We start from the raw sequence: 27,195 nt of genomic DNA on the forward strand, positions 1-27,195 counted from the left end.
AACCATTAGTTCATTTATTTGGAAAATGTCAAAAATGTTATTTTAAGTATTTAGTTATGTTTTGTGTGTTTTAACAAAAAAACAAAAAATCACATGTACTCAATTTAATGAAAAAATGTCTGAAAATTGCTAATAAATGCTATAAATTCAAGTAATTTAGATGTAATAAAAACTGAACTGATAACCTTTAGTGGGAGTAGGGGATTTATAAAATGTAGAAATTACAAAAATTGTATTGGACATAATTGTTAATAAATAACTCATTCAGCCAAGCAAACTATTGGAATCATAATCAATTACCTAGGTTTTTAACTCCAAATACCAGTAAGAAGAAAACAAACACACATTTGTAGTAATTAAATCAGCCATTCTCCCCCGAGCAATCTCTCACAAACATAAATACACAATCACACACAGCATCCCTGAGCCACATTCACATATTTTAGGGACTGCAAAAAATAGGGATACCAATCTGTGCGACCAGAATACTATGGAAACTAAAACCACAGTAAAAGAACCTCAGAAGACATTATTTGATAACACTTAAGATGTCCATGAAACCTGGTGACCCTATTTGAATTTATATGATAGAACTCAGGCAGTCAGGCAGACATGATCCAGAGGCTTGTGAGACCTGAATGCCGTGGCAGGCTTGGCATTCATACTGGGGTCTCATGTGCGTCTCATCTTTGGCCTCTTTGATTGGCGTTTGGCTTCATCCACAGCAAGTCCATCTCCGCTTGTTTGAGCAAGTCCACGAACACCCTGGATCTGATTGACCAGCTGCAGAAGAAATGGGATCACCTAGAAGAGACACAAACATCATTATCTGGGTAAAGTCTCACAAAGTATGTAAGTGGTTTTCATGTATTGTTATAAAAAAATGAATAGGTACCCGCTCATGATTATACACAGCAAGTAACAGCAGCAGTGTCAGAGGAAGGGCAATGTACGACCCCTGGGCAATATCTTGATCTGGTATTTTTCTCTGCAGAAAGAAAGAAACATTTCAATTAGATCTGTCAAGGGTAATGCACTTCATTTGACATTATAAGATATTTAGAGTGCACAACTGATAGGAACATTCAAAGCTGAAATAATCTGAGACGCACATCAAAACACACAAGATTACATTTATAAAGTGTGAGGAAAGTTGTATCCATTAATGCAGATTTCGATTTTCATTTTGCATTTATCTTATTCTGATGTAATTTAATAAATACAGTCAAAAAATAAATGTCCAACTTTGTAAGCTAAAAAGTGTTAAAAGAAATGTAAAGGTGTCAAAGAATGCATTGATACAATATGTTATATTGTTCTCTTATATCTACAAGTTACGTGACTTTATTAAGTGCAAAAATGATCCAGAAACAGTTTTACATGTCTATTTACAGATAAAGATACTGTTTTAGATATCGGAAATGGACGTTTCTGAGTGGTAAGTTCATCTGTGTTTTTTTAGTTTGGAACTGCAAAACCTAACTGTAACGTCAATAGTAGAACTTCAGCCTCAACGGTAGCGTTTAGCATTAACTAGCATAAACTGCTAACTCAACAGTCGCAACCTTGTTTTTAACATTGTAACAACATTGTAATGAATTTCATGCTGGAGCGTACATCCCGCCTGTACATCACAGTCAGTGTTATGTTAAAATTGGCCTTTTTTCAGAGGTCTTTTGCATGTACGAGGTTTACATAAGATGAGGGAACAATAGTGTTTGATGCTCACGATATGTCATTATAGAACTCTTTATTATTCATCTATGCCTAGGCACAGTTTTCCATTCTATGGTACCTTTAAACCTCATTAAAAGCACTATTCGGACAGGATTAGTATTATCTGGGAACCTAGTGTGATTTGGAAATTATCACAGGACCTCGGTGTTCGGTGAAATATGGTAGGTCTTTTGCGGGGGAAGTTTTACTTTACAAATTACAGACATGGCAGATTCGCATGGGATTAAGATCACAGACAACCTCCGCATTTATTACAAATTACTAGAGGTCACCAGGTAATACTAATCCCATGCGAATAGGGCTTTAGGCAGATATTCTTACCTTTGGGTTAAAAGTGAGTGTTACGTGTTTGTTGTAACCAGAGGATGTGAAGGAGACCTGTGGAAGCTTAAAATCATACTGGGATCCAGATAGCGATGTGTCCAGCATCAAGACATAGGTCTACAAAGGCAAAATCAAGGAAGAAAATGACCACCAATTAGAGAATAGCTTGGAGATGCATCTAAAGTTAGAGGTTTATGAAAAGCCTTGAGATCCTAAAAACATGAGTTATCTATAAGAATAAAATAATATTGGTAGATAATAAATTTGGGCCTACCTCTTCATCACGCGGCAGGGGGGCAAAGTGGAAGAACAGTGACTGGCCAAGCGACACACTCTGGATGGGATTGTCGGGGTTGTCACTCTTGTATAGCTTTACCTTGAAGGGGAGTAAAACAAGCAATGATTTCAAAGTTTTAGCAAATGTAAAAACATTTTTTTTTAAATATGTATCCACAAAGTTACCCAGAGAGTTGAAAGATGTTCAGAGGAAGTGACGACATTGCCGCTCAGATCAAACTGATTGATCTGCCTGAAAGTGATAATGTTTATTCCTTCAATATCACTGTTGCCCACCTAAAAAAAAAATTCATGGAAATGTCTCAATAAATGTGGCAATGTAAAGAATAGGGTAAATGGCAGAACTAGCACTCACTTCAATTGTTTTGTGTGACGGGAGAGCTCTCTCTATATGATCATTTCCTTCTCCTCTCAGTTGAATGTTGTAGTTACACCCAGGCTGACATAAAATAAAAAAAGATGAGCATTGTTAAAAGTTTTTTTTTTACGTCTTTGCATATGAACTTTGGAGAGTGTATTTTACCAGTAATCCTCGGAGTCTAAAGCGGCCTTCCTCATCAGTTACTGTGTCCTCGCTGTAAATGCTGCACTCTCCCTGGCCCACTGCTTCCACTGCAACACTCTGCTCTGCATCGCCACCTAGTGACTGCACTGTCCCATAGCAGCTGAAATACATCACAGAGAAATATAAAGCCAACAATGAATAAATAGAAAATTAGTGGACATGGCATTAGCCGTGTAAATCACTATGTATAAAATTGTCGGCCAAAATGCATAAATGTAGATGTTAACCAGCATGGGTCATGATGCCAAAAACATTGAGCAGCATTGGTTGATTAGTTTATTATTATTATTTTATTTCTATTCCAACGAAAGCCAAGAAATGTATGTACTTCAGTAATATAATATGAACATTTTCATTTAACACTGACACACTATATAGCAGAACGCATATACCCATCAGCGAAATGTTTTAATGTGTCAGGAGTACACAAAGCATGAGGTATCTCTGTGCATTCAAAATTCCATCAATAAACACCCCCACACGTGCGCAGAAATAAAATGCACACCATAACATACGCAAAAAATACATTATGGCCATTATTTCAATTATTTAATTATGACGGACACGACAGTTAAGATTGTAAATTTAAATTGTAAACATTTGACTAGTAACCAAAACCATTTTTAATTAAATGGGCTGATAAATGTGGAAAGCTGTAACAAGTAGCATTCCCTTACTAATTTTACATCTGCAATAATTTTATTTTGCCATAATCTGACCATCAATCGCAAGGCCATACATTTAAACTGAGTTAGCCTTGGAATAGGGTGGACCTGAAGGCTTACATGTAATTTAAAATGACTTAATTTTACAATAAACACTCACTGGCCACCTTATTAGGTACACCTGTCCAACAGCTGGTTAACACAAATGTCTAATCAGCCAATCACATGGCAGCAACTCAATGCATTCTCAATGCAATCCAGTGAGTGGCAGTTCTGTGGGAGCAAATGCCTTGTTGATGCCAGAGGATAGGGCCAGACTGGTTCGAGCTGATAGAAAGGCAACAGTAACTTAAATATACACTTGTTACAACCAAGGTATGCAGAAGAGCATCTCTGAACCCACAACAAGTCGAACCTTGAGGCGGATGGGCTACAGCAGCAGAAGACCACAACGGGTGCTACTCCTGACAGCTAAGAACAGGAAACTGAAGATTGGAAAAACGTTGCCTGGTCTGATGAGTCTCGATTTCTGCTGCGACATTCGGATGATATGGTCAGAATTTGACGTCAACAACATGAAAGCATGGATCCATCCTGCCTTGTATCAACTGTTCAGGCTGCTGGTGGTGGTGTAATGGTGTGGGGATATTTCCTTGGCACACTTTTGACCCATTAGTACCAATTGAGAATCGTGTCAACGCCACAGCCTACCTGAGTATTGTTGCTGACCATGTCCATGCCTTTTTGACCACAGTGTACCCATCCTCTGATGGTTACTTCCAGCAGGATAAAGCGCCATGTCATAAAGCGCAAATCATCTCAGACTGGTTTCTTGAACATGATAAAGAGTTCACTGTACTCAAATGGCCTCCACACTCAACAGATCTCAATCAAATAGAGCATCTTTGGGATGTGGTGGAACGGGAGATACCCATCATGGATGTGCAGCCGACAGATCTGCAGCAACTGCGTGATGCTATCATGTCTTTGAAGTATGTTTCCAGTACCTTGTTGAATCTATGCCACGATGGAATAAGGCAGTTCTGAAGGCAAAATTGGGGTCCAACCCGGTACTAGTAAGGTGTACCTAATAAAGTGGCAGGTGAGTGTATATAGTAATGGTTTAAAGGCGTTCTAAGCGAATCTGCGAGACGTTAGTTTTTGTTGACGTTTAAATTGTTTTCAAACAGACGGAGCGTAGCTAACTCTTCCCCCTCCCCCTCCCTTCCGTGCTTTCATGAACGCGCCCAACCCCTACCCCCAAATCCTTCTTGTCGTTTATTGGCTGAAACACTTTGTTATGGTTTCTGTTTGTAGGTTTGGCCACTATGTTGTTATTGCCGTTTGTGAAGCCTGGGCTGTCTACAGAGATCGCGTTTTTTTACAGTTTGATCAGCGGACAGGCAGCAAGCAGATAGTGAGGAGATGTTTGCTGTATGTAACAAAAAATTTTTTATGGTCTAAAACGCATCAATTCGCTTAGAGCACCTTTAAATGAATTACATTATGGTTTTTGAGTCGTGGGTTGAATAATTTTCAGATCAGCAAAAAAGTGATGTGGGAAAATAAAATAACAACAAATCAAGAAATTACAAGCATATAAATAGAAAAAGACCAAAGTTACAAATAAATAAAGTAAGATCTAACAGTATTGATTAGGTAGAGAAACAGTCTCAAATTGATATAACACTGTTTTCATTCTATAAATTAAATATAATTGATCTTTTTAAAGCTATAAAATTGATTTTCCTTTTGTCTTTTGTAGTTTGATTAACATAAGCATTTCTTATAAGAGGAACTGTCCCTTTAACATCAGAGAAGCGCTGATCTATACACATATCATCAACTGCTCACTTATAATAAATGACTGTTTCTATAAGAATACTTGCAGAGATGGTGGTCTTTGTCGCTCAAATAGTCTAAAATCGCTTAAATGTTAATGTAAACGGTAAACTTTCTTATTAACAGTATAAGTAAAAGTATGTTCTTATTTACAGCATTTTATGCAATATTTTGCAGTTTTACCATATTTACATCCTCCGCCTCACAAACGGTATTTAAATCACTTTTCGAACTTGGGGTCTTAAACACATTATTCTTTATTTATTTTTATTTTTGACGCCATGCCAGCTATTGCTATGTTAATGGTGAAAGTCAGTTAATTATATAAAACTAAAATATTGTTTACATTTGTTAAATTTGTCCTGACTTGGTAAAAGACTTTTTCCAAAAGTATCAACAGAATAAAACTAGCTCATCAACAAGAGTAAACGTAATACAATCAAGTAAAATATATTTAATAGATAGTGAATTCTGAAGATGAACATTTTACTTGACAGTAAAACTTACGTGACATCTTGTGTAAATTACCTGATCCCATCGATTCTCAAAAGGGAATTTTTTGTGTTTGTTCCAAAATGCAAAAATCCACTTTCAGATTGTCCAAAAGAGGTTTTATGTGCAGACCAAATGGACAAATAAAACAATAAAAAAAACTGCTGAATAGGCCAGACTTTCCTTATTTGCTTTAAGGTTGATTACATATTGTACGGCCAACTTTAATTGTTTGACTTCCAAGGAAGGTTCATGGTCTACATACAGACTTTGTATTGGTGATGTTCTGTAACCTCCCAAAGCCAGTTGTATGCCTTGGTGATGTACAGTGTCTAAAGATCATATATATGATTTCATGGCAGATCAAACACATCATTCATGGATATGATACACTAAAACAATCAACGCCAAAGACTGCAACAGAATTCATAGGACCCCAGTGATACTTCTACAGCAAATACAATTTAAATTGTATTTATATGTCTTCATATTAACCTGTAAGCTGTCTTGAAGCCAGTAATGGGAATATGGAGGACCTGGCCTTCCTCTACTGTGATCATCTGTGCTGAGGGCTCAAAGCGGAACTCCTTCATCATGGGCTTAAAATAATACTGTCCAGGACTCTGAAACAGGAAAGAAATTAAGATCTGATAAATAGTATATTATATTTAGAGTACATGTTCTCATGTGTAAACGTTAATGGCTATATACCCTTCTGAATAACATAATATCAATCAATGTGTAAAATTTAACCTTAAAAACAAAGCAATTTTATGTTATAAATAACATGGTGATTCAGGGTCTGAGGAGAAAGTACCAGGTTGTTGAAGGTTAGGAGGCCTGTGTCCTGTGTAAGCAAGTTTGAGCGGAAGTTGGCCCCACTTAAAGAGAGCAGAACCCCAGAGAGAGGGACATCATCCTCTGCCTTTATCTGATGTTAAAAATCAAAGCAAAAAAATTGATAGTAATATTATAGAAGAAAGATTGTAAATCCTGTAATCAAAACACAAAAAATATTAGAAGACATAATTGTTGAATTTGTGTCTTAATGTTTTACCTCAAAAGTGACACCTGCCAAAGCAAATGCCTTAAAGTCTCCTGTCTTTCCCTCCACATTGGTCAGGACAAAGCCCTCTTTACTAGCACTGATGTAATACTGAGAGTCACTATGTAGGGGTCCAACACTAGTTTTGTAAAAAGAGAAAATGGATTTTCAGTTCACATATTAGTATAGAGCACTATTTTGCATTTCAGTTCTCAACATGACTGATTTCACTTTTGTCATTTTACTACATCATGCTTTAAGGTTAATACAATAGGTAGTCAACCAGAATGTCTTATTGTGTGGCTACACATATCAAATCACTGACATTTATAATATAAGAGTCAAAAGCAGTAATAGGCGGAGAACCTGCCAACTGGAGATTCTACAAACTTAAGACATTATTGTATAACATAGTGAATCACGTTTTTATTGCAAGTTATCACGAGCCATATTTTCTTCAACATCATGTAGCCCTATTATAGTACTATGATTATACTGCCATTAACTCTTTCCCCACCACTGAGGATTTATCTCGTCAATTAAGAGAAAATGCTTCCCTGCCAATGACGAGAATTTCCGGCTTTCCGCAATACCGTTATTATCCACCAGGTGCAACTTATACTTATTCCTCAACTTATACAACCCCGAAGTAACGCCTCACGTGAAAAAGAAAGAACTCCATATGTGTTTTACAGATCGCTCTGCATCTGATCTCTATCAAAAGTCCTTCGCAAAAATTTAATTATCTCCGCTTTTTGTTCAAAATTTTGTGTTTTTGAAGAAACCAACCCATATTTGAGAGGTGATAAAAAGAGAACTTATGAAGGTAGGAAAAGCCGTTTTTTTGATTATTTCATTTGCTATATTGTATGTTTATATATTTAAAGAAGAACATTTTCTAGAAGGCATTAAACTTTTTTGAAAATCATAAAAAATGCTGGCACTGGCTGGCCACTTTTTTTTAAACGCTGGCGGGGAAAGAGTTAAAGAGTAGCAAACGTATATTTACACAACTACTGTAGCGGTTACTATACTTTTCTGGTTGAAATCCATCTCTATGCATTAACTTATTAGTCAAGACAGGAGAGAGAAAAGAGAAAGGTGAGACACCTGTAGCTTCCATTCTCATCAGTAAGAACCGTAATGAGAGGGGTTGTGGCTTCATTTTCCTTAATGGAGATTTCCACACCCTCCAGCATAGGCGACACCTGCCCCGTAAGAAACAGCCCTGCCCGACCTGCAATCTCCACCATCTGTCCCGGACAGTTTTCTGCCACAACAAATTCAAAAGAAAGATTAAGACAAACAAGAATACACAAAAAAACTTTGCAACCTTGCTTAAATCGACCCATCTCTAAGCCCCGTCCCCCTTAGTTACTGTTCCAAGCTCGGACAAACACATGGTTGCAAGCTTTCTTACAATGGGAGGTGTCAGTTTGAAAACCTTGTCCCAGGATGTTTTTGATATATTTTGGACACTGAAAGACCACCTAAAATCAATGATCATTCAAGTGGGACTTAATATATGCCATGCCACAGAGGGAGACATAAAAAAGATTTTAATATAAATATGGTGAAAAATCTAGATTAATTTGGAAGCAAGGGTTTACAGATCACAATGCAAGTGGGCAAAGGTTATGCTAATCTTACGGTCGTCACAATCACAGATGACATCAGGATTAACACTGTTCATGTACCGCAGGGTAAGATTAAATTAATTTACTTTTATCCAGTTTAATATGGAGAGGCACTGAACTTTAGCTAATGTTAGCATGATTGCGATTAAAAAGTTTAGGTGACGTTAGCACAGATAAAAACATGGTTTTACCTTAAATAAAATGCATGCATCCTTGTTGATCTAGACACAAAGTGACATATTGTTCATTCTTGTTTGGGTTTAGAAAATGGAATAAAATACATTTTATTGCCCATCCTCCTCCCAAGATACCTGGGATTAGTGTTACAAGTACCCCAGGCACATTGTTTTACCATTTTGGCAGCATAAACACAATCATTTGTGTTACAATGTAACACAATCTAGCGCTGTGCAAAAAAATCGCCTGCGATTCTCATGCGTGTTACATCAGTAAAGCCGGTTTGGTGATTAGTAGTAAATTGCCATCACCTGCTTTCAGATGGAGCGGCATTTACTCGCATGAGAATTGCAGGCGATTTTTCTCTCTCTGTCTTTACAGAGATATGTGTATTTCTTTGAGGACTCGCTCTGGTCAACATCGCGACGCGTCTTCACATCCCCATTAAACAGTGTATACAACACATATCTATCGCGGACAATTGCATCCTCATACCAAAAGTTTATTATTCGCATGCGTTTTAAAGTTGAGCGTTTAAACTTTCATTTTCCTCACAGCTGCTCTCTTGTCTGCGTACACCAAAATCACGCCCGCACACAGCTGCCTATTATCAGTGCACGTTAATGGAGCAATCTCTCTCACGTCTTAAAGCTGCAGTAACCCAATTCATCTCTCAATAAATCACTCTCTGCTCTTCACTCAAGAACTGTTGTACATCATACGAATGCGTGTAAATTTAATTCGTACAGTAAAGACTGTGAAGTGTTTACATATCTCTTTGCAAAATAAATATTTGTCGTGCTTATTTATTTGATTCTCTATTAAAATAATAATATACCAAAGGGTTGTGCACACCAAAACTTTTAAACACAGCACGCCTGGAGGACAACGAATGCCAGCTGTTTTTTCAGCTGAGCGGCAGCTTTCTTTAGCCAAGCGCTTTGGTAGCTGTGATACTTGAGCTGTGAGCCGGTTGGTTGTTGTGATACTTGTCCTCCCTCCTCCACTGTGATTGGACGGGCATGTGAGAACTGACATTGACGAGCGGAGCTTTTCACCCAAAGTTGAATCTCTTTCAACTCTCGGCGCTCAGAGCAGAGTGCGGAAAACTGCAGAGCGCCGGCTTTCAGCGCGGAAAAAAACGCTAGCTGCTGGCTTATCTGAAAAATGCAGAGCTTCCATTGGAAACAATTGAAAACATGTGCCAGCCGCGGGCGTAAAAGCTTTGGTGTGCACGCCCACAAAAAATAACTGCAAGTAATATAACAAAGGCAACATCTGTGGTATTACTTCATCTAGAAAAAAAATGTAACAGTTAAGGGTTGTGCACACCAAAACTTTTAAACGCAGCTGAAAACGCCTGGAGGACGCTGAATGCCAGCTGTTTTTTTAGCTAAGCGCCAGCTTTCTTTAGCCAATCGCTTTGGTAGCTGTAATACTTGAGCTGTGAGCCGGTTGGTTGTTGTGATACTTGTCCTCCCTCCTCCACTGTGATTGGACGGGCATGTGAGAACTGACATTGACGAGCGGAGCTTTTCACCCAAAGTTGAATCTCTTTCTATCGGTATCGGCTGCAAAAATCCTGATCGGAGCATCCCTACATAAAATGTACATGTCTATTTTGCACAAGTTCTCAGTTTTCTGATATAATGTAGAGTTGTTTCATGTTCACATGACATTCAGATTAAAAGATAAAATAAATATTTTGTGGACGTTTTTATTTAGGTTAAATTTTTTTTAAATTAATTATTGACATTTTATGATTTAATTGTAATTGTTTTTTATCAACTCAGAAACTCCCTGCAATTCCCTCACAAGCCACCAGGGGTTTACGAACCTTAGCTTGTGAAAAGCTTTATTAAAAAACCAACACTGTTACATAGTTATAATTTATGCAAATTGGCAAAAACCTTAATGAACTTTCAAATTTCATAGTGACTCCAAACTAGATATCGAAACCATTTGTAAAAGCAATTCATATCGCTTTAGGATTGTTTTTACTTTATGTATGTTTTTGAGTTTAAATCTGCTCTCATATAAAAATGTACAATCAGTAGGGTCGCTGTAGTGTACTGATATATATAAATGACTGGAGCGCATGATGTCACAATTGTGAAACCACCACACCGCCATATTGGAATGCCCAATACATCTACATTTTTAATATTAGTTTATGTTAATTTCACATTTACTAATGATTTATCAAGATAAATCTGTTAACAATAACAAATATGAACAAATGCCCTAAAACAGTGCTTCCCAATCCTGGTCCTCGAGGCCCCCCTCCCAAAAAGTTTTATATGTCTCCTTATTTAACACACCTGATTTAACTTATCAGCTTGTTAAGGAGACATGTTTACCATTTTGGAAGGAAGCTGATAAGTTGAATCAGGAATTTTAAATAAGGAGAAATCTAAAACTTTCTGGGAGGGGGGCCTCGAGGACCAGGATTGGGTAGCACTGCCCTAAAACATATTGTTATTGGTAGTTCATGTTAGCCGATGCTAAAACGTTTCATTAACATTAGTTAAAGTGTTACTGAAATTACTAAGGTTTTCTAAGTCTGGTGTGGAAAAATTTGAGTGGTCTTAGCCAGGTTTCTCACATTAGAACCGATTTTGGGGGATGGGACCTGACTCACTGTTCCTAAAGGTAATCTGGGGTTCAGAACTGTGTAGACAGTTATGTAGTAAAAAGGTTTCCCTAGATTCATCAGCCAATAGCTTAAAGGTGCAGTGTGTAATTTTTAGAAGCATCTCTTGACAGAAATGCAAAATAATATACAAAACAATATTATCAGTGGTGTATAAAGACCTTTCATAATAAACCGTTATGTGTTTATTACCTTAGAATGAGACATTTTTATCTACATACACTGCGGGTCCCCTTACATGGAAGTCGCCATTTTGTGCCGCCATGTTTCTACAAAAGCCCTTAATGGACAAACTAAGTTGTCTCCGACGATGACATGTTTGTCCGGTGGCGGCTACCGTAGCTTCTCTATGTGTTTCAAAAGCGAGAGTTGAGCAGTGGACTGAGCCGTTGGATGCCGCTAAAATTTACACACTGCACCTTTAAAGACATTATTAAATAGATGGATGGTCATGCAGATGTGTCCTATAATAAAATGACTAAAAGAGAATTGCTAATAATCATAATAATGATGTTTTCATCATCTTGGTCCTTTTTGCACTGCTACACACAATATACCGACTGTTGTAGAAAAACCTATAAATAGCAAAAGAAATGATTATAAACAAGGTTCCCAAGATTGTTTGCAATCTTACCTCCGGTGATTGTAGCATCTACTTCAGGAGGGTAAAACAGAAATTCTTTGGATGAGGGTGTGACTGTAATCTTCTCCCCGGCTCTGAAACCACCAAATACCCAAGATACACAATTAAAATGATGCAACTAATGAGCAGTAAGAAACGACAATACGACATTGTGCAGCATTCATGCATGATAAGGGCTGCACAATTAAATGTATTTTAACAGTATTAAAGCTTTCAAGGACTTTCCAGGTCCTATACCCTTAAATTCAAGGACTAAATGTGGGGACACATTTCAAGTGAGAGCAAGGTTACATTGTGTTACCTTTAAATATACATTGTTACGGTTCCCTTTCGAGGGAACTCGTGCTGCATCACTGCAGTGACACTTTGTGTACGCCTCCAAGGGCAAGTGCGTCTGAATGTGTATATCAAATTCAACAAATGGTAAGGTTATAAAGACAGGGTGACGCAGGAGCCAGGAAGTATATCACTATCTGAAATATTGCCAAAGAATGCGTAACAGGGACGCAGGAAGTATGGCAAGGGAGACGCAGCGCCTCGCTCCCTTATAAGGGAACAACAGTTACATATGTAACCAGAGACATTTTCATTTGTCAAATACAAGTATGCAAAAAAGCATTTTGGTATGAATCAACATTTGATATAAGCATTTAAAACGATCAGTTTAGCACATGTGCTTAAAAAGTCTATAATTTTATAATATTATCCTACAATACACAGGGAATAATATGGATTTTTTGTCCAGAAAACTTGAATAGATTCAAGCACTTTCAATGACCTGTATCTACAGTGGGGCTCGAAAGTTTGGGCACCCTTGGTAAATATGTACAAAGCAAGCAAAAAAAAATAATCTATAATGTTTCTTCTTTTAAGCTTTAATAATAAAAAAAAAATATTATGTTTTATTGAAGTAAAACAATTGAAAGTGAAGGGGAAATTACATTATAAAATAAAAAAATTTCTCTAATATTGACAGGGCATAAATATGGCACCCCTTTATTTAATCCTCTTTGCTACCTCTATTTGCAAGGATACCAGCTCAGAGTCTTCTTTCATAATGTCTGATGATGAGTTTGAAGAATTCATGGCAGGTTATACATTATATATATATATATATATATATAAGCTAGCCAATTATATATATATATATATATATATATATATATATATATATATATATATATATATATATATATATATATATATATATATATATATATATATATATATATATATATATATATATATATATATATATATATATATATCATTATTTTTTGCACATTTAAGACATATTAACCCTCTGGGGTCTAAGGGGTTTTTAGGGCCTTGGAGAAGTGTTGACCTCAGTCAGTTGCTTAAAAACTTAATATTTGCAAGTCTCATAACACTGAGTGCGTTATATGCACAGAATAAGCGGATAACTTTTAAATGCGTTGACGCGCGTCAGGAGGTCCCGTGGCGCAGAAGAGGCGTTCGGCGCGGAGTGGAAGACGCGTTTCCGCCTCATTCGCGCGTGAAGCTCGCGCGAAAGGCGCGAATTGAGCGTTGTGCGCGGTACGCACGAATGGTGCTTTTGTGCATGTTGCGGTTCACGCGAATTTGCGGCTGACGCCCGAGTTGAAAAATTTGAACTTTGGCGGAATTTCGCGCCGCGTTAACCAATCAGGAGCCTGCCAGCTGCTGTGGTGGCAGCCCCGCCCAGAGTCACTCACTCAAGCAGTCACTCGAAGCTATATGACACAAGTTGTTATTTCTACAGAGGAGACAGGAATAAAAAGGACCTCGCTTGGAAGAGTGTCAGTGAGGACTTTGGGCAACCTGGTTGTAATACTTTTGAGTCACGTGACGTTTATCGACCCGCGCTGTTTTTTCCCCCTATAGTAAGGTTACCAAATACAAACTGGTAACTCTCTCAATAAATGCACAGTCAACATAAGTCATCCTACAAACAGACAACCGCATAGCACTTGCCCCTCCCACAAGAAGTGGAGTTTGCCTCTGACGCGTGTCAAATGCTTGCTTTTTCCGCGCGTCTACTCCGCTCTACTCGCGCGAATGCATCCAAATTGTTCAAGCGGCAAACCACACGCGGTAGACGCGATTTTGACGCACAAAATGCGTTTGGTGTAAACTCAGCATTAAGCTGTACTGTTGCAGGGAGCTACACTGCGACCAAAATGGTCGCATATGCGACCTTTTGAACTGCGGTGCGACCCTAATTTTTAATGGGTCGCAAATGTGCTACCTAATGTTTTAGACAATATGCTATGATTTACTATGAGCATTTATTAAAACAGAAATGTGGATTTTAAGAATACGTTTTATAACGTGCTCTGAGCCATCAACACGTTGGCTTCATTTTGCGTGAAAGCACGTCGTGTCTCTCCCTATCAGTATGCGTTTGCGTGCTCAGCTGTTTCTCAATAGGTGCGACGCGACGCAAGCGCAGTGTCTTCCATGTTTCTGAACTTGAGCAGAGGTCTTTCTTCACTGAGGAAGCGGGACCCGTATGGTTCCGGGTTTATAATTTAAATGGTCTGACTCTGTCGGGTCCGGTTAGGTCCTAGTTAAATTACTTTGGGTCCCAAGTCTGATTAATGTTGTGTTTATAACCCGAGTCGATCGGAAAAACGGCCATGAGCGCTACCGCGCTAAAGCTCGAGTGCAGTTTCAGCGTGCCTTCGGTTTCTATGGCGATGGTTCTTGTTACGACCACGCGCTGCATTTTCTTTCTTACCTTTTTTTAATAATCTTATTATTAATAAACCATATCTTTTCTAAAACCATATCCATATTAAGTTTGGACAGAGATTGTAGCAAAAAGCAATGCTAATGTCAAGCCAATTGCACTGAACGAGCAAAGCAATGTAAAGTCTGTCACCGGGACAGCAAGTAGACTTTTAAATCTGAAATAATGAGTGGATTAAGCTTTTTAAATCGGCAAGAGAGAAATAGAAAGATAGAGCAGAAGCAGTAAAAGTGCCTATCTAATAGAAATTATTACCATTATAACATCAGTCATAACATCAGTCACATTTATAATCTATAGACCTGCACTGTCTATTAATATACTATACATAGTATTGTATTATATTGAGTTTGATAAAAGGGGTCTAATTGCTTCATATATCAGTGCAAAACAGTAAGTGTTTTCGTGGTGCTTTGACAAACAGTGTCAGCTTTGTTAATGGCAAAGAAAGTTTGGGGTGGTTAGATTGATGAAATATAATGTGAAATTAATATTAATTTTCAATAAATCAAAGTATTGTGTTGTGTCACACATTATTAGTTCTTCGTCACATGTATAGTAGACCATTATTTGTCAGTGGGTAATAATTGCCCTTTTCACCGGCTACCACCACCAAGTAAATTTCAGATCTGTGGGAAACACTGCAACGTTTAAGAAAACAAGAAGGCATGTGGTTTAAAAGATGGCAACTAAAATAAAAAGCATATCTGTATGCAATAGTTTCATTATTGTTCATTATTATCCAGAGCGCCTTAATATAACTTGAAAAAAATATGTGCGACCAAATCATATTTTGCGCCAGTAACTGAAAAAGTTGGTAGCGCAAGTGCCACCAGTGGAAAAGGTTAGTGTAGTTCCCTGTGTTGTATCTCTCCTCGTGTCTGCAGAACCTGTAAATGTAACATGAGCTTTCTCTGCCAACTGCTTTAGTAGAGCGGAGACTTTTATGCGTTACCTTGCGCTTACTTCCGCGTGTGACGTTTATCTTTCATACGCGGAGACATGCGCACATGGACAAAACCGTGAGAAAGCGGGTTAAGGTGTTTACATGCCACGCGAAATCGGCGTAATGAGCAAAAAACTACCTGTGCCGATCAGTTTTTGCTTAAGCTGTTTATGGGCTTTCCCCGATTAAAGAAAACCGCTTTACGCGTTTACATGACCCCACGTGTTATCAGTTTATTAAGCATAATCGGCGTAAGACTGTGCATGTAAACGCACTCACTGTGTTCAGCACAAACTGGGCTACAATATTATATGAGCAACATGTATGTACATGTTTGTATTTTTGAAAGAAAAATGTTTATGCACGGTTTTTGAAGTCACTGATATAAGTCCACAAAACTCACTCTAAAAACATGTTCTCCCAAGACTTTTCAAAACAGGATCTAGTAGTCTAGAGTTTGTGTTTCAGCAATCAGCGCTGCACTTTAAAACATATATTTAAAACACGATGTGCTTTCTGCCGGCTGCCCCATCAGATTCTGTGCGTTTGTGAAACGCGTCACAAAAAAGAACTAAAAATCTTCATATCATTTTAAATTTGTTTTGTTAATTTGCTAAATATTTAAGTGCAACATATTTCGAGTATGCCTATTTATTTTATTACATTTTCTCTATACACAGAATAGCTGCAGGTGCATGATGTGACAATCATCATGTTTTGTTGTTTTAGATGCATTTATAAAAGAGTAAACAACGTGAATCAAGCAAGGAATTAATTTCGTTATTTTAAATAGGCTGTCTACCTGTAAAGCAGCTTGTCCTGCATTACAAAAGCTCATCATCTCCGTCTCTCATTGATTATTGTGAAAGTACCGATGTAATTATCCGGATTTCAAATCCTAAATGTTAAACATGTTTGATAAGATCGGGGGGCCCCAATTTGCTTGAGAGCATATAGGAAGGTGTAAGTCTAGGTTTTTAAACATCTCACATTACAGGATAATCTGGGCGGAACTTCGGAGCCGATCGAGGTCAGTGGCCCGATTTACCCTCGGATTCACGAGAGGGGAAAATTCGGCCCGATTATCCTGTAATGTGAGCCAGCCATAACAGAGAACAAAAATTTTTTATTGAAGACTTATCAAGCAAAACCTCTTACCGTGCCCAGTAGGAGAACTCATAGTGGAAAGGCTTGTGAAGTTCCTTCAGGTTCTCTAGCACAGGTGGGCTCTGCTCTTCTCCTCTTTTCTCTCTCTCCTTCATACGGGCAGCTATTTCCTGGAGCTGTTGCTCTCGTCGCTGTTCCTCAACTGAGAGAAGGGGTCCCAGAACCAAAGCAGGCTCACTCTCAATGGAAGATCTGACAAATTAAATAACGATTCACCAGCAATGAACCTTTAATTTGTCAAAACAAGCAGAATATGATCGATACTTAAAAATACATCAAGGCTATGACACCCCAAGCCATTTTCGACCCATTTTTTGCCTAGTTTCTTTGTATCGCTGGCACTGTACGGACCCCATTGGCAGCTTTTAGGCAGATTCATTAGTTTCTGTGGGAACCATTTGGTGAGAGATCACTCTGACTGGTTGTTCAGCTTACATTTTTACAAACTATATACGAAGAGTTACATATACAAAAGTCTATTTTATTTTATATACAGTTTATTATATTCATTTATTTAAATTTTTATCCTAAAACCACTATATATTTTTTTTTAATTTAAAGTACACAAATCCAATTGGTGAGCAAGATCTTTGTAAAAAAAAGGTAAGCAACAGTTTACATGTCAACAGTTCCATGTTCTCCATGTTTTCTTTTAATTACAAATACAGACTACTGACACCTGATGGTAGCTGAGAGTTATTCTCACGTAGGTGCAGAACCACAGATCTATATAAATGACTGGATTGCGCATAGAATGCTTAACGTAACAGCGAGAGGTGAAGGCATCGCATAGTTCGAGCAGCCATCTTGGTATTCCCAACCGGCAGAGGGCGTCATTGACTTTAAATCAAAATCATGATCTAAATTCAACTGGTTTATGGCGTATCAGTCACAAGATCTTTTTGTTATTTCAGATAGATATGGAACATTATATAGAGTTACTACTTTGGTTGAAAAACAAATAAAGCAAAACGCACAAAGTCCCTACAAGAAGCTTTCACGTTTTTTGTATGATGATCTCATACCCTTATTTCCTTCTTTTTTATTTATTATTTATATTTTGTGTATGTTCTTTGTATTTTAGTTTATTTATGTTTTTGATTTTCTTTTTTGTATGTTGTTATGATTATTGATGAAATGTGACTGCAAGTTAATAAAAAAGTCACACAAGATAAATTTTTAGGATAAGTGTATGTAAATTAATTGTTACTTCTGATGTTATATGCAATGTTAATGTTTTAATCCGGCAGGATAAAGGATTTATTCAGCGTTATTTCTCTGAAAAAGTTGTAAAGTAAAGATGACTTATTTTCTATGGCTTTTTATAAGCATAGCGGCATCGGAATCGGGTGTTGTTTTTATGTTGCTGAATCAAATATTTATTTAACAACGCTTTAAAACATTACCTTAACCGTTTCAAAATGAACATTGTTAATGCATTTTACTGAACAAACAAAAACAATACTGTATTATATAATTGCAATCTGATAACGTCCTATTATTTTAATAGAATGTTTGGGCAAACCAATATGGTTGTGTGGTGGCTTCACAGTTGTGTCCAGTCATTTATATAGATAAGTGTGCAGAACAAACATGGTACTGTATCTTTTTGGTGTGTTAAAGCACAACAGTCGGCTTTCACAGAAATATTTCCTTCGAGGTTGGTATGGTGTGTCATGGCCTTTAAAACACATCTTCTCACTCACTTAATAGTGACTGTAACATCCAACATCTTATCAGTTGTGATGACTCCTGTCATGTGGTGTCGGACAGCAGTAAGGGTTAAAATGCTTGGAGCAGACCTAATTAAAAGAAGGAAAATAACGCATTTGATAATACTTAACATGGAAAATTGTGTAAACATAAAAGAAATGAAGTTACCATGACAGTGTGTAGTTACAATGTGCTATACAATACAATGCAAAACACCAGACCTATTTTTATCAATATCTAATCTTAATTTTAGAAATTTTGCCAAAATGCTTGACACTTGTGGATACATACGTGTTGTAAGTGTAGTAGTCCTGTTCAAACTGGTGGCAGGAACGTGGAGTCACTTTGTAAACACCTTACATTAGAAAGAAACATGTACAGGAGCATAAATGTATAGTTTGTCCCCCAAAAAACAGAAGTTCTCTCATCATTTATTTATCAAAGATTTTAATTTTCTTATGTGAAACCAAACATTTTTAAGCTCCTAAAATCCCCTCATCCATCTTTGAAGTAACCCAAATGACTCCAAAAGGTTAAAAAATGGCTTCTGGCATAAATATCTTTTCCTCTAGAGGTTATAATACCTGATTGCTAGTAAATGATGAGAGAATTTTAATCTTTGGGTGAACTTTCCTTTAGTATGTTAGGTTACTTTAAACAATACAACTCATACCTGGTTTGGACAGACAGAAGCGATTGACTCCTTTAGACAGGTTGTATATGCCAACATTCTCTGGTGTACTTCCATCTTGGAAAAATTCCTAAAAATATTTATTAGAGGAAATCATTTTAGACTAGCACTGGCGGATTCTGGTTACTGTTTTGAATCTTTTTTGACTATATAATGTCTACATGTACTATAAGTAAATCTCACCAAAGTGATGGCATGGGACAGTGTGCAGCGGAGCAAGTATCCAGTCTGTCTGAACTCAACTCCCTGAACATCTGAGTCCAGTACATCAACCTCCACAGACTTGTGCTTCCAGCACCACTCATCCTGGGTGATCGACACTGTGGTAAAAATGAAACAAAATCACAAAATATTTTCCTCAAATCAACTACTCTATGACTTCCATTAAATCTTAAACATGATGGCAAGCTCATCCATTACATCCAAATGATACAGAAGGCAAATGTGACCATGCAGGCAAAATAAGGGAATGCGCACTCTCTTATTTTAAGCTAGAGGCAAAAAAAGTATAAATGTCGACTTTGGTCGAATTTAGAGCTGAACGATATGGCCAAAATTCCTAATTCCTAATCTTTTGATCTCTATCAAAAGTCCTTCAAAAAAAAAAAGTTTTTTGCACAATTTTTTTTTTTTTTTAAACGTACTCATATTTGAAAGTTGATAAAAAGAGAACAAATGAAAGTAGCATGAAAAGTTGTTTGTTTGTTTGACAGCAGGGGGTTCTTTCATTTAAAATATTGTATGTTTATATATTTAAAAAATCTGGAAAGAATTTAACTTTTTTGAAAATCATAAAAAATGCTGGCACTGGCTGGCAACTTTTTTTTAAAACCCTATGGGGAAAGAGCTAAAACGTTTTAACATGCATGACAAAAAACAAATGCATTTTCTCACACGTGACGAGACACTTACCCCGCAATATGAAACAAGACATGAGACTGGGTTCACGAGTATAAGATGAGACAGGATGTTTACACTTTGGAGATATTACGAGACTTGAGATGTCACCTTGAGACTTCAAGACGAAGTTTTAAGAAATCCTCAAAGATTAAATATATGAATAGAAAATAGCCCGAATTCACAAATGTTTTAACCAATGCAGGGTTTTCACTAACAATTTTTTTGGTAATTGATGATGATCAAGTAATCTGATACTTTTTAGTAATTAAAATTGACCTAATTGGGCAAAAGCATTTAAAATGAAAATAATGATGAAACAATAATAATTTGTTCAAATAAAGTATCATAACCAAGTAAACACATGGTTTTATTAAACAACAAAATATTAGAATATATAGGGGTGGTTTCCCAGACAGGGTTTAGATTAATTCATATTCTATTTATATTAGGACATTTAAGGAGTTTCTTAGAAATATACCTTACAAAATAAGTTTTGCCGATCGGGCAAGTGACAGTAAGATTTAATGGCCCGAGCTTCTCTCACAATGGCCCCGGGCCACAGAGCAGTCGCTTATGTCGTGGACGAGCGTAAAAAATATTAAAAAAAAAAAACATTCTAACGCTTTGCTGGAGCATTTCAATCAGCATTAAAGTAGCATTACACAAACGCAGAAAAAATTAAGACCTATTAAAAAGTATTTAAGATCTTGAACAGTTATTTTAAGACTTTTAAAGGCCTTAAATTTTGATTTTGAAATGTATGATTTTTAACCCTCAAATATCTTTAACTCAATTTTTCTCAAAGCTGACTTTGCTCTGTAATTTTTTTGTCAGATTACAACAAATCATACATCGTTTTGAAGTTTAATATACAACTCATTTTTTAAAATTTGCTCATTTCAACTCATTTTGCCAGCACAGGTCACAAATTCTGGCATGCAAGCATTTATAGCAGTTTTACTTGCATAACAACAATTATCTTTATTTTTCATTAAAGGAGGTCAAAAACTGTGCTATTTCCCCTTACCTTTGTACTTGCCATGTAGCACATTACTGAAAGAAAAGCTGAGGGTTTCACTTCTGCCAGAGAGCTGGAGGTTCTGGCTCTCTCCTTGTCTGCTCATGGGCTGAAGGGTGACAGTCAGATCTCCACATGCCACTGAGAAGATAATTCAATCATTCAGTTAGAGAACCAATAATTACCTCTGCACTGTCAATTACAAAGCAATTTCAAAGCTAATGTCAAAAAATAGCTCACCGAGACATGACACAGAGCCAGAGACCGATGCTATAAACTGGGTAAAGAGAAGGTCAGTGATAGGATGGTCCACTAGTGAGACATCAAGAGAGTGGGGCTGCAGAGCAAGTCCAGCTTTCATTTCAGCTTCAGGCAGGGTCACCTGCAGCACATACACAGAACATATCTAATTAAAATGTGACTATTCTACCTTTGAAGTCTTTTGATATTACAAAGAAGCACTACCTGCACGCTGTAGTACCCTGGTTTTACTTGAAAGCAGAATGCTCCTTGATTGTCACTTTCTACAGTGCGGAAAAAGCCCTCATCTTGTCTCTGGGATGAGAGTGTAACTTTGTAGCGTCCAAGCTGCTTAACACCCTCAGGAAGATGGCTGACTAAGATCTGGCCACACATGCTAAACCTAAAAATGACAAAGTTAGAGTAAAGGTAAAGTTTTGACAGATCTGACAGATGTCCACACTGAACATGACTAAGGTGTATGGCACAACCAAATACAGCTATTGTTTTTACGCCTTCCGGTTGACTGGGTACACTGGCGCGCTTTGGCTGCCGCACCGCTCTCTGATTGTTTATTTATTTTTCTATTTTAGTAAGTGTTTCATACTACATCGCCTCCCGACACTTTCTCCATCTAAAGCAGAACTATAATCTGGCTAAAGATGTATGATTGCTGTGGCAATGCTGACATACTGAGGCCTAAGCGCTAAGTACATCGCAGTTAAGGACGCAGATATGTTTCTTCTTTATCTTCCATCACTTTTGTTCTTAACAGCCGACAAAAGATTACAAGACTATCATACTGGTGTCGACCTTGGTAATTAAATAACACTGCCTTGTCTGTGGCGGAATTCTTGCACTGCATCAAACCGCATAATTTAATATGCATTCTGCGAACAATAAGGCTTCACACGTTTGTCGGAGATCATCGTGGACAAAGGTCTGGATTTACTGTTTCTCATTGAAAATTGGCACAAACAGGATGACGGCCTGCTTTTAACCGACTGACTCCAGCAGGTTTTGAACTCTTCGACTTCCCATGGCCTTCTCGCAGAGATGGGGGCATTATTGTGGTTTATACCGGCAATGCAAATTATGCCTTGTGTCTGTACCTCAGTTTTGTTTAGTGTAACTGAAACTCATTCTGCTGCTATTGCTACAATTTATAGACCTTCACATCAAATGCAGAATTTCTGTCAGAATTTGCTAATTTGCTAACAATACTGTCCATTAAGTTTGAGAGAATTCAGATTTTTGGTGATCTTAACATACATGTTGATCAGAAGGACTGTGGTCTAGCCAAGGACTTTTTTAATCTCTGATAGACTGTTTATGAATGCAATTAGTTGGCCCCTGCTGCTTTTTCTAATTTTATTAATGCATGCCTGGATGATTTGTTTTCGGTCCCTTCTGATCATAAAATTATTTTACTCAATAATGCTCCTGGTGCCAATGTGTACATGTTTGCACCTATTAAAACAGGTAATGTCCCTTTTGTACATACAGCGCCATGGTGTAATAACAATTTGCGTTTACAGAATGTGGAATGTCGCAAAATTGAGCGTAAATAGCATGGTCCTGGCTTGTCAGTCTTTTATTAAGCTTGGAAATCCAGTTTGGGCCAATATAAAGCAGAAACTGACACTGCAAGGTCTTCATACTTTTCTCAGATTATTGACAATAATCATAATAACCCTAGGCAGCTTTTTCACATTATTAAAAGTCTCTTGAAAATAGACTGTGCAAATAACCAAACTGCATCAGTTCAGACTTGCAAATATTTTCTTAAATTCTTCAGTTTAAAAATGTATAACAATCATAAAGACATTCTTTGTTCTTAGACCCCATGTGTATACAGATAATTAGCCAAGTTTTTCCTGTACACCCTTCTATAATTTTTCTTTAGTCATCTCGGAGTCTCTTTGTGCACAGGTATCTCGTAAGAAAGCTTCCACTTCCATACTTGATCCCTTGCCTTCTACTTTATTTAAATGCTGTTTTGGTTACTTGTGCCCTGTTGTTTTTACCATAATAAATGACTCCTTGGTTATTGGTGTTGTGCCAACAGCACTTAAAACTCCTTTCAGATCTGATGTGGACCCTGTTTGTACTGGTGTCCCACAGGGCGCAGTTCTTTGTCCCCTGCTTTTCAGCATTTATATTTATCCTCTTGGTCAGCTATTAAAATCCCTTAACCTCAGCAACCACTTCTATGCTGATGATACTCAGATTTATACACTGTAAAACCTAAAAGTTAACTCAATTCAAACCATTTAAGTAAACTGCTTGCATTAAACCATTAGTTTTAAAACACATACATTTGACTACTGTGAACTTAAACAAATTGAGTCATATGCAGTAATGCACTCATATTTAAGTTCACACTACTTACATATAAATGTATAATTGCACATGACTCAAGTTCACAGTACTCAAATTTATGTGTTTTAAAACTTAAATGGTTTAAGGCAACCGTTTTCCTTAAATGGTTTGAATTAAGTCAACTGTTAGGTTTTACAGTGTATACATTCTCAACATGGCCAATTTGTGGATGTCCCTCATCTTTCCAGCTGTATTTCTTAAGTTATGGATGTCTAAGAATTTTCTCTGTCTGAATAGCTCGAAAAGCTTCTCGGCTCTTCCCACCAACTGCGAAATGCTGCTTTAATAGATCTTTCAGTTGATGGTGTTGCCCTAGAGCTACCCAGTAAACTACGAAAATCTGTGTAATCTTTGATGCCACTCTGTCATTCGAGCCTTTTGTCCAGAACACGGTAAAGACCTAATTTTTTAATCTTACAAATATTGCATGTATTTGGCCTATGTTGTCCTTTTCTGTTGCTGAAAAATGTATTAATTATTTTGTTTTCTCACAAATTGATTATTGCAATGCTCTCCTTGCTGGAGCGTCCAAATCCTCTCTTAACAAATTGAAATACTTGCAGAATTCAGCAGCTAGAATTTTAACTGGGGCAATTTCTGGCGACTATATATCTCCTGTTTTGAAGACATTGTACCGGCTTCCTGTCAATAATCGTATAGAATTAAAATTTTTAATGCTTACATATAATGCTCTGCATGGTCTCGCTCCGCAGTATTTGGCAGATCTTTTAACATCTTACATGCCAACTCGCAATTTACAATCTTCACGTTCTCTTAGCTGTCCCCCAAAACAAGTTCAGGGGTGACAGGTCGTTTTTATCGTATGCTCCAAGATATTAGTTTGAAGACTTGGCTCTTTGCCTCTTTCCCGCAATTATCAGCACCACAATCTTATTAATCACAGTAAATGATGCATAAAGCTAAAAATATTAAATGCAGGAAAAACCCTGTTATAATGATGATCTTACATTTACGGCCTCAGTCACCTCTATCCATCAATTGTTTTCGTTGTTAATTTTCACCTGATCTTAACCCGTCTGTCAGTAATAACTTGATTCGAAAATTGAAAATCACAAAAAGTACTGGCAGGGAATGAGTTAAGTGCAATGTTTTCCATTATTGGGAAGGACTAGTTCTACATTCTGTATGTGTTCATTAGGGGTGGGCAATAAACCAGTAGATATGATGAACAAGTAGAAATTGGTTATGCGCCCACGTCACGTTGCTGTGCGTTCGGTCACGAAAACCTTAACGTTTGTACATTTATTTAGTCACCACAGTTTTAAAACAAGTGATTCTTAGCCATTGAAACACAAACAACAGTGCTAAATGGGTGCGCTGTTTCTGTGTAAGAGGAGCGTGCAAGCTGAACATTTGCTGCTCATTAAGCATTTTTGCCACTTTAATGGCCTTTATTGATTTTATATACATATATAACGTATATAATGTAATTGTATTGTTTTTTTATTTTAGAATGAGCATTTTTTATCTTCATACACCACGGATCCCCTTACATGGAAGTCGCCATCATGTTTCTACAGTAGCCCTAAACAGAAAAACTGAGAGAGACTACAGAGCTCATTTCGTCCCTACGTTGTCTCAGACGACGACATATCCTGTGGCAGCTACCATACGCATTTTATAATTGAGGGGTGAGCTGTTGGTTGCAATTTGCAATCTCACTACTAGATGCCGCTGAACTTTACACCCACAACCTTGAAAGATTTTATAAAAAATAAAAACCTTTTTAAATGAAAAAGAAAACTCTACCGTGATGCGTTTCATTATCATGATATAAAAGGAATCCTATTGTGATATAAATTTTTGGTCATGGCACCCACCCAGTGTTCATTATGTGCCAATTTATACCCACCCTGCAGTGATGATGTCTGGCAGCTGAGGAGTGCTGGGCGCAATTTTGACAGTGATTGGCTCAAAGAACATCAGCTCTTTTTGGGTGTTAATGGTGTAAGTGCCTGTGGTCATATTTTCCAACCGAAATGATCCATCTTCTTTAGTTTCCGCTGTGAAAGACACCAGAGACAAGGAAACCATTTAAAACATTTCTTGCTATTGGGTACCTGAATTACCTAAATCAGGCATGGTTATATATATTATGACCTTGACTTTTAAAGATCATCATCATTAGTTACCTTTAATTTGATTGTTGAGCATCACTACTGCATCTGCAACACCTTCTCCATTGGGGCTATTCAGAACTCTGCCCATCACCGAAAATCCCATGACCCGGAATACTGGCTAAAAAAAACACATTACAGGTATTAAATTGACTGAGATGAAAGTATAGGTGAAGAGACAGCGTTCCATATATATGATTACCTTTACTCTCCTCTGGTTATTTGAACAACCCAACCAACATTAATCAAGTCACCAAACTTCATCAAAGCACAGCAAAATGTATGGTAGCAATAGAATTCAAACCACGATTAGCATTAAGTCTTAAATCGGTCTGCAAACTGTAAGGAGAATTTGGACACTCACCTCCAACACCAAACTGTCATGCTGTACTTTAAAGTCTAGGCGAGAAGGGGCCACATCAAAAGTGATTCTCTCTCCTCTGTAAAACGGGATCTGAAATTCAAGATCAGACACGCTTAAAATTCAAACTTAAATATGTGTATTTAGGTAGTATATTACAAAATTGACAAACTAAAACAAATACAAGCAAAACTTGTTTGGTAGAGCACTGGTTTAGCAACAAGGCCATGGGTTTAAGACTAATAAAATGCCATGAATGTATTGCAAGTCTCATTGTATAAAGGCGACTGCAAATGTAAAATCTTACCACAGTGTATTCACCACTAGGAAGGCAGGGAAAAGAGAAGGTGCCATCCTCACGTGATTGGGCACTGCACAAATACATTAGGAATGGATTGCCAGCTAAAGCCCCATCTACTGGAGCCACATTGCAGCCAATAATATCCTAAGAAAATAGAAATTATTAGAAATAAATCAGATGGGTAATAGACCTGGCTTTGCATTTGATATGCCATCCATTTAATTCCTAGAAAACAAATCTACTGATGTGGCTGGACTATAAATCTAAATTCCTTTACCTCCTGCATTATACTGGAAGAATAGAGGAGAAAATTGACTCCACTCATGGGTTCACCATCACTTTGCACCTCACCAGAGACATCATAGCCTTTAACCACGAGGGGGGCTGCAGCAGGGGCATTTTCATTTGACACAACCACAGTGGTTGAGCTCTGTGCAGGGACAAAAAGAGTAAACCAACAGGCTTAGAACAATAAACTACTAAGTCAATACTTTGAACTAGAGCTGGAC

General features: G+C 37.3%; 1 protein-coding gene across 1 annotated transcript in view; it reads right to left on the reverse strand.

The window, feature by feature from the left end:
* nomo (nodal modulator) overlaps positions 1 to 27,195 on the reverse strand; it is a 40,859-nt gene continuing 13,664 nt past the window's right edge. The window contains exons 7-31 of the mRNA XM_065240003.1: positions 26,964 to 27,116; positions 26,693 to 26,830; positions 26,389 to 26,478; positions 26,040 to 26,145; positions 25,760 to 25,910; positions 21,730 to 21,907; positions 21,505 to 21,646; positions 21,274 to 21,405; positions 19,530 to 19,666; positions 19,329 to 19,416; positions 18,947 to 19,010; positions 18,649 to 18,744; positions 16,934 to 17,134; positions 12,069 to 12,151; positions 8,078 to 8,237; positions 6,980 to 7,106; positions 6,740 to 6,853; positions 6,418 to 6,545; positions 2,882 to 3,023; positions 2,714 to 2,797; positions 2,524 to 2,634; positions 2,336 to 2,437; positions 2,059 to 2,178; positions 896 to 988; positions 1 to 804 (exon numbers count right to left, since the gene is read on the reverse strand). Coding sequence (XP_065096075.1) covers positions 673 to 804; positions 896 to 988; positions 2,059 to 2,178; positions 2,336 to 2,437; positions 2,524 to 2,634; positions 2,714 to 2,797; positions 2,882 to 3,023; positions 6,418 to 6,545; positions 6,740 to 6,853; positions 6,980 to 7,106; positions 8,078 to 8,237; positions 12,069 to 12,151; positions 16,934 to 17,134; positions 18,649 to 18,744; positions 18,947 to 19,010; positions 19,329 to 19,416; positions 19,530 to 19,666; positions 21,274 to 21,405; positions 21,505 to 21,646; positions 21,730 to 21,907; positions 25,760 to 25,910; positions 26,040 to 26,145; positions 26,389 to 26,478; positions 26,693 to 26,830; positions 26,964 to 27,116 — 3,072 coding nt within the window. The 3' untranslated portion in view covers positions 1 to 672. The remainder of the gene's footprint in view (positions 805 to 895; positions 989 to 2,058; positions 2,179 to 2,335; positions 2,438 to 2,523; positions 2,635 to 2,713; positions 2,798 to 2,881; positions 3,024 to 6,417; positions 6,546 to 6,739; positions 6,854 to 6,979; positions 7,107 to 8,077; positions 8,238 to 12,068; positions 12,152 to 16,933; positions 17,135 to 18,648; positions 18,745 to 18,946; positions 19,011 to 19,328; positions 19,417 to 19,529; positions 19,667 to 21,273; positions 21,406 to 21,504; positions 21,647 to 21,729; positions 21,908 to 25,759; positions 25,911 to 26,039; positions 26,146 to 26,388; positions 26,479 to 26,692; positions 26,831 to 26,963; positions 27,117 to 27,195) is intronic.

The sequence above is a fragment of the Paramisgurnus dabryanus genome, chromosome 7 (genome assembly GCF_030506205.2).
Source record: "Paramisgurnus dabryanus chromosome 7, PD_genome_1.1, whole genome shotgun sequence".
Taxonomy (NCBI): domain Eukaryota; kingdom Metazoa; phylum Chordata; class Actinopteri; order Cypriniformes; family Cobitidae; genus Paramisgurnus; species Paramisgurnus dabryanus.